Here is a 7,788-nt window from a genome sequence, read left to right on the forward strand (position 1 = left end):
CCACACAATTGCACACTTACCTGACCCACACCCTAACCCTAAACTCACCTACCCCACTGTAACCCTCATGTCCACACAATTGCACACTTACCTGACCTGCGCCCTAACCCACCTAACCTGCCCTAATCCTCACGATCACACAATCGCACACATACCTAACCCACGCCCTAACCCTAACTCACCTAACCCACCCTAACCCTCACGTCCACACAATCGCACACATATCTAACCCGCACCCTAATCAAAACTAACCTAACCCACACTCAATCGCACACTTACCTGAACCTGACCTGTAACTTTCCACCACAGCTTTGAAAATACCAAAGCAACAGAAACGGACAACAAAATTCTTTCCCCTAGGAAAACATTCGGTTTTCTGTTGCTTCGATATTTTCAGCTTTCACTGAATAGGGTTCGATATTGGAACATTAAAAGTTTTGAAACTTTGATGTTCTAATATAGACCCCTTAAAAACAAATAATGATAAATGAACATTTGCAGGCCCTTAGATCTCTTGTTGAATAGCCTGAAATGGATTGGAGATTCCTGTGTTGCACTCATTCGAGTACCTGCTCCAGCAGAACGAGGCTGTCTTCAATATTGTTAATGTTGCTGGAACTGAAAACATCTAAATCATTTGAATCATTTATTAGTAATCATTTATAGTTAGTTTGCACAGTGCCATCTTACTGCTTGCTTTCAGTACTCAGGTGCTGTACTCCAAATCTCAGGATCAGAGACATCATCCCTGCATAGCTGCTGACCAGTTTTAGAAGGAAATGTTTAAGTATTTTGCTATTCCATGAAAAAGTGCACATTTCCATTTTACTTGTGAAATGTAACTGTAAACTTGCATTCATTTAGGGGGTCTGAGAACTGATGCAATGTCAGTTGTGAAAATGTGAACATCTGTGCAAAATAGGTTTCTCAGCTTTCTCCTTTGTCAACTTTCTGTGCTTCATTCTGCAAATCTTTCCTAAGATTTTTCCTTTGCTAATTAACATTCCATCATTTTCAATTGTAGCTGGATGCAGACCGTGAAGAAGATGAGATTTTCGCTGACATTAGTACCATTCTGGAGGAACAGTTGTTTCCAGAAGGGATATGTTGCTCAGGTAAGTAATCGTTCAGAAACAAAAAAAATGTTCTGCCTTCAGGGACACAACCTTGTGCCTGAGGGAATTCATACTACTGGAAGTTTTAATGAAGTATAGCTTGCTTTAAGTTGTGACTCGTTTCAAAGTATCTCTCTCGCATACTGGGCTGTATAACCTTTAAACCATTTGCAAAGTCTTTGTGAATATTAAAAAAGAAGTGAATGGAAGTTTGTTCCACAAGGATCTGTTTTTCATTTGTGTGTGTGTGATGTTTCTTATTAACAAGTTGATGGTATGAAGCAATGAAGGCAAACCATTTGCATTTTTCTTCATAGTTTGTTAAGAATGGACTCAGAAAAAAATACTATACTTTTTAAACACAACTTATTGTGAGTTTTCTTTCCATTTTTTTATTCACCAAGTTACTTCTAAAACAGTTGCTGGTTCTATCATTCTTAAATGGCAACTGTTTAAATGCTAGGCATAGGAGTCAGATAGTTTCAAGATGTAACTGGTTTCCAGAAGATATATAAATATTAATTGTCTTGTCTTGCTTATGTTTGTATTAGGGTAAGTATCTGAAAAACAAGTGACCATGAAGACTTCATGAAGACTTAGCTAAGAAATACATGACATTATGGGATTGTCAGTTATTATGAAATAATAGTAATAAAGAAACAATATAAAAGCCGTAATGTATGTTGTGCCTTTATTCTGTTTTTATAATGTACCCCTTCTGGGGAAATACCATCTCTGACTGTGAAGTAGCAGCATAAATATAATGGCTACAGTACCTGACTTCAGTTTTTTGTTCTTAGATGTATACACTGCCCTCCTCTCCAAATGATCTATATCAGTGTTTATTTATTAGTGATCATGTGGTTGCCTAATGCTTTCATCCATAATGTGCCCACCAAAAATATAGCCATTTTCTATATACATTTCTGACATTTTATTGTGAAAAAATGAAAGACATATAATGGCCACAGTAATCTATTTCAACTTGCTGCTGTCGTGTACCTACAATGTATCCTGACAAGCTAAATAAATAAAAAAAATAAAAATATTTTTTTTGTACCATTTAAGCTCAGTGGACACATAATCCCTTTTTGGAGCACTCTGGGAGCAATGTTTGGATAAGTAACTTGCTCAGAGTTACACAACAGGCAAAGTGAGTCTGCGGAAATCAAAAGCAGGACTACTGAAGGATATAGGTCCGCCAAATCATAGTCTAAAACCTCTGCACAGTCATGTCAATGCTCATTCAGCACTGATCTTGTAAATGCCCTTACTTTCACATATAGCCTTCCTCACCACCCCCAAGAGATAGACAACTTCTGTATACCTCTCTGTTAGATTTGCTGAAAGAGAAAGAAAGAATGAACACAGTAATGTGTATTTGAAAAGGTTCCCTATTATGTGATCAAAACCTTAGGTTATCAAACACCTAAAGGTCAATCACTAAATGTCGAAGTCTGAAAATTGTGAAAAGCCGTTTCCACACAGGGAAATGATTCATTTGGCCATTACATGCATTTTGTTCTTTCTCTGCTCTAAAGCGATCTCGGAGTCGGTATATTTAGTTGGGGGGGAACTAAGCACCCCACTTTATTTCTGTTTAAAACTTTTTTTTGTATTTGGCCAACGGCATTGTTTCCCTATGTGAAAATTGCTGTTTTCAATGTTAAGTGTTCGATATTTCATGATTGGCCTTTAGGTGTTCGATAATGTAAGGTTTCGATCATGTAATATAGACCCATTTGAAAATGGGTGGACCCACAGATGATACCCTGTGGGAGAACAGAGGATCTTCAGCCAGTATTAATGTACATGGGAAGTAAGGAATCTAGTTTGAAGCTTTATATCGCAGCAAAATATTAAGCTGCCATGAAGTTTGGACTGAAAAAAAAGGCTACCATCTTTTTTTTCATTATTTTCATGCAGTATACAGATATGCTTCCTTTTTAACAATTATTGTTCACACCATGATTGCATAAATTGCAGAATTCCTGCCTTTTCTTAAACCTCACGCCTCCTCCACCTGAACATTATTCTGCATGTACTGTTCCCACAATTTCCATTTACTTCTGTGTAATTTGCACCTTCCGTTTTCTAAAGATCCCACCTCTCTTTCTTTTATCTCCTTTCAATATTCATTACTTCAATTACAGTTGGTTTATATTTTGATTTCTCTCATCCAGAAATTGCTTTTTTGATAGCCACTAGCATTAAAATTTTGTAAGGCCTTATGTCTAGACAGTTCAGATTTTGTGCCCAGCTCAAAATAATTATTTGATGAACCAGAATGGCTTCAGTGGTGAAAAATCTATCCACTAGACGTATAATATGTAACAAAGCAATTTATTAGCAACACACAGAGGAAAAAAAAAGGAAATAAATGAATAATATTAAACCGACTGAGTCAAATCCAAGCGCTTTCGTCTCCTGTGTAGGTGACTTTTTCAAGAACAGAGCATGCCCAACAACTGAAAAACTTTTATACCATCATTAATTAAGTTTCAAATCAAAAGCGCCAATCATTTTCTGGTGCTGCGGTAGCATTGTCACCTCACAGTAAGACGTCCTATTCGATTCTCAGCTAGAGCATCTTCTGTGGGGAGACATGCATGAATGGGCGTACCTTCGTTGAAGGTTGTGCATCAGAGCTGGCAACTCAGCAGGTAAAAATCTACTGCCAATCATTAGCGGACCGGAGTTCTGCTGTGGCAACCCCTAACTGGGAAAAGCCGAAAGACGTAACAACAACTAATTGAATGCTTTGGTGTAGGGTGTGATAGTTAAAGGTATAACACAATGAAATGTGCAATAAAATATGCAGTTTTACCATGAGTCAAACCAAAACAAATAGTAAAAAAAAAATAGTAAAAAAAGTGTGTGTGTATACCATTTGTGCATTACAATCAGTTGTCATAAAATTAGAAAGTAAAAATATATATTAAAAAGTATATAACTAATATACTTGTGTTAGGTTTTACAAGTGCATATACATACACACATGCTTGTGTAACCTATTCACGAAAATTTATAAATATATAAATGAATAATGTCTGTATGAGAAAAAGCTAAAATATTTGTGCATATATATAACTTGTATACACAATAAAATTCATTTTAGAGGGTCAGAACGCACATAATTAATGAAATTAATAAAAGTAATAAAAGTTCATTGCCAACATTGAGCAAATATGTTGGTATCATAAAAAATGTTTTAGGTTTATTAAACAAATGATAAATGTATTTATAATAAATTAATAAATAAATAGATACATAAGCATATTATGTTAAAGACTTAAAAATTGTTGGATAACCACCTATGTTAAAATACAATGTATAACAAATTCACCTATCTAGGCTCTTTAACTTCAAAAAACAAGTAATTGTAATAGAATCATTCAGTCCTGGCCATTGAGTAGCATTCGTTCTTAATTGCCATAAAGCTTCATTCATTTCCAAATGTAATGGCCATGGTCCACCCCTTGGGTTCACTTCCATAGCTTCTATGATAGTAAATTTAAACCCATGATCCGGCCATTCATTACAATGCCTTGGCAAGGTGTTTATATCCTTTTTTAATTTAATGTCCTTCAAGTGCTTGTAAGTACGTGCCTTTAACCTTCTTTCCATTTTTCCAATATAAAAACAGGTGCATTTGCAACAGAAAGCACAATAAATTACATTTTCAGTGTTACAACAAAATGTTTTCTTCTGGGTAACTCTAATGCCATTAATGTTAAATTTAATGCCTTCCATTATATATTGGCAATACTTACAAGATCCACATTTTCTCATGCCCCCAATACTATAAACTTGGTTGTTGTTTTCAAGTATGTTTTTGAGGGACTGGCCCTTTCTGTACACTGCAATAGGTCTTTCTCCTATACATTGTCTAATTTCATTACATGAGGTTAAAATAATCCAGTTTTTCTCTAAAATTCTTAGTATGTCATGACTCAAGATTATATGTGGTAATAAAAGAACAACGATAGTTGGTTTCTGATAATACTGGGTTTTCAAAACTCATACTGTTCTGTGAATTATCATCAAAAACCCTTTGTCCATCTCGGTGTTATGTTATGTTGTATGCCATCAACCATTAGAATAGCTTGATAAAAGCCTCTCTCTCTTTTGCTGACAACCTCTACCATTACATTATTTACTAAGTCTCTTGGATATTCTTTTTTTATAAACATTTCTTTTAGTAAATCACATTCATTCAGAAAAGTGTCAAAGCAAGATATCATACGGGCCACTCTTACAAATTGGCCCTTCACTACCGCTCTTTTTTGTTTGTAAGGGTATGCACTATCAAAGTATAAAAAACTATTAGAATAAGATTCCTTCTGATATATTTCTGATACAAATTTACCTAACTGCCTATCTTTTATTAATTTAATATCCAAGTATGAAATTTCTTCTTCACCAATGTTATGGGTGAATTTAAGAATGGGTGGTGAATTATTGATGTAATTTAAAAATTCATCAATAAGGTGTAGGTCCCTTGGGCCAACTCAAAAGATGAAAATATCATCCAAAAATCTGACATACATTCTACAATATTTAAAAAAATGTGATTCAAAAACAAATCTCTTTTCCATTGTAGCATCACCATATTGGCATAAAGGCCACCACAAGGGGAACCCATAGCAACACCAACCATTTGTATAAAAAATTCTTTGTTAAAAAATATACAATTTTTTTTTAAAACAAGCTCAAACAGTTGTTCAAACACATTAATTTTGGGTTGGGGTATCCCTTTTGCAAGTAAATAATCACATACCCATTCTACCCCTGTGTCACGAGGTATTGAAGTATAGAGGTCCTTCACATCAGTGGTTACAAAGAAGCCACGCTCTTTGAATTCCAAATTATTGATTCTCTTCAAAAAATCCCATGAGTCCCTACATATATTAGTTTCTTCAGCCATATACTTTTTTAGGTTAATGTCTATATATCTAGCTATAGGGTAAGTAATAGAACCTCATCCATTGACAATAGGATGGCCTGGTGGGTCAGACACATTTTTATGCATTTTAGGCAATCTAAAAATGCATGGGGTAACAGGGTGTGAACAGACTTTTTTTTACTATTTGTGTTGGTTTGACTCATGGTAAAACTGCATATTTTATTGCACATTTCATTGTGTTATACCTTTAACTATCACACCCTACACCAAAGGATTCAATTAGTTTTGTTTGTTTGTGTCTTTCGGCTTTTCCCGGTTAGAGGTCGCCACAGCGGAACTCTGGTCCGCTAATGATTGGCAGTAGATTTTTACGTGCCGAGTTGCCAGCCCTGATGCACAACCTTCAATGAAGGTACATCCATTCACGCATGTCTCCACACAGAAGACGCTCTAGCTGAGAATCAAACAGGACAACGTCTTACTGTGAGGCAACAATGCTACCGCAGTACCACCACCGCAGTGAAAACAGAAAATGATTGGTGCTTTTGATTTGAAACTTAATTAATGATGGTATAAAAGTTTTTCAGTTGTTGGGCATGCTCTGTTCTTGAAAAAGTCTCCTACACAGGAGACGAAAGCGCTTGGATTTGACTCAGTCGATTTAATATTATTCATTTTTTTCCTCTGTGTGTTGCTAATAAATTGCTTTGTTACATATTATACGTCTAGTGGATCAATTTTTCACCACTGAAGCCATTCTGGTTAATCTGTTTTGCGGCTTTTTGTTTGTCAAAATAATTATTTCCTAAGTTACAGCCATTTGCTCCACCAACATTTCTGACAAGGTACTCAAATGGATTTTTTTTTAAATCTGCCAGCTTGTTACTCTCCCAAAAATATATTCCCAGTTACCCCTCTGTCTTTTCCATCACAACTCCATCATTCACTGTCTACCCGAGGAAAAATTATCTGAAATCAGATTTAGGTACAAAAATACAACACTACAAGCCAAAATCCTAAACATTCTGGACTTTGGGAGCCATCCAGATATCCTGTCATTGTTCTTTTTTTTAAATCTCTTCCCAATCTTTTCTAACCGCCTCTGATTGACTGTTATACTTACCAGGAAATATTGTATCTGTCTTAGACTTGAATAAAAACTCTACCAGAACTAGTCTTTCACTTAGCACTCCCATATCCCTTTGTCTTTGCCTACACACTGTTGATCCCTGATTAGAAAGGCAGTCTGTAACCTGCAGTCCAAACTTCTGCTGTGCCTCATCCCACTCTATTACTTTTCTCAAATAAGTTAATTGGCCCCAGTACCATGGTTGATTTGATAATTTAATTCAGTAAATTCCTGTCCTCCCTTGTCTACTTTCTGTACCCTACCTTGCAGTCATCCCTGTAGGTAAAATCATCCTTTCTGTGTTCCTTCACTGGCTTAGGTTTCAGAATACTTTCACCTACTTTAAGAATATAATGGTTATTGCTATCCTTAAGGAATTGCTTCCAAACTCTTGGACACATTTTATTTCTCAAACTCATCCTCTCCCATTTCATCATTATCCCATTCCACTTTGATTTATAACCTTCTACTTGAGCCTTAACTACATAGCTCTAAAGTTGCCCTTTAAATCAGGTAACCCTTATCCCACTTAACTATCGCCCAGAGCCAAAGCTTCTAGTGCCCAGTGCTGGTCCCAGCCCCACCAAAAAAAACAAATGGCTGTATAGAAAGCTGATTGGTACTTAACTGGATCCTGC

General features: G+C 35.8%; 1 protein-coding gene across 2 annotated transcripts in view; it reads left to right on the top strand.

Moving 5' to 3' along the window:
• LOC122790848 (adenylate kinase isoenzyme 5-like) overlaps positions 1 to 7,788 on the top strand; it is a 1,153,343-nt gene that overhangs the window by 429,432 nt on the left and 716,123 nt on the right. For both annotated transcript variants that reach the window (XM_044058488.1, XM_044058489.1), the window contains exon 6: positions 1,025 to 1,115. In XM_044058488.1, the coding sequence (XP_043914423.1) occupies positions 1,025 to 1,115 (91 nt within the window). The remainder of the gene's footprint in view (positions 1 to 1,024; positions 1,116 to 7,788) is intronic.

This window comes from Protopterus annectens, chromosome 16.part0 (genome assembly GCF_019279795.1).
Source record: "Protopterus annectens isolate FY-2018-M chromosome 16.part0, PAN1.0, whole genome shotgun sequence".
NCBI classification, from domain to species: domain Eukaryota; kingdom Metazoa; phylum Chordata; order Ceratodontiformes; family Protopteridae; genus Protopterus; species Protopterus annectens.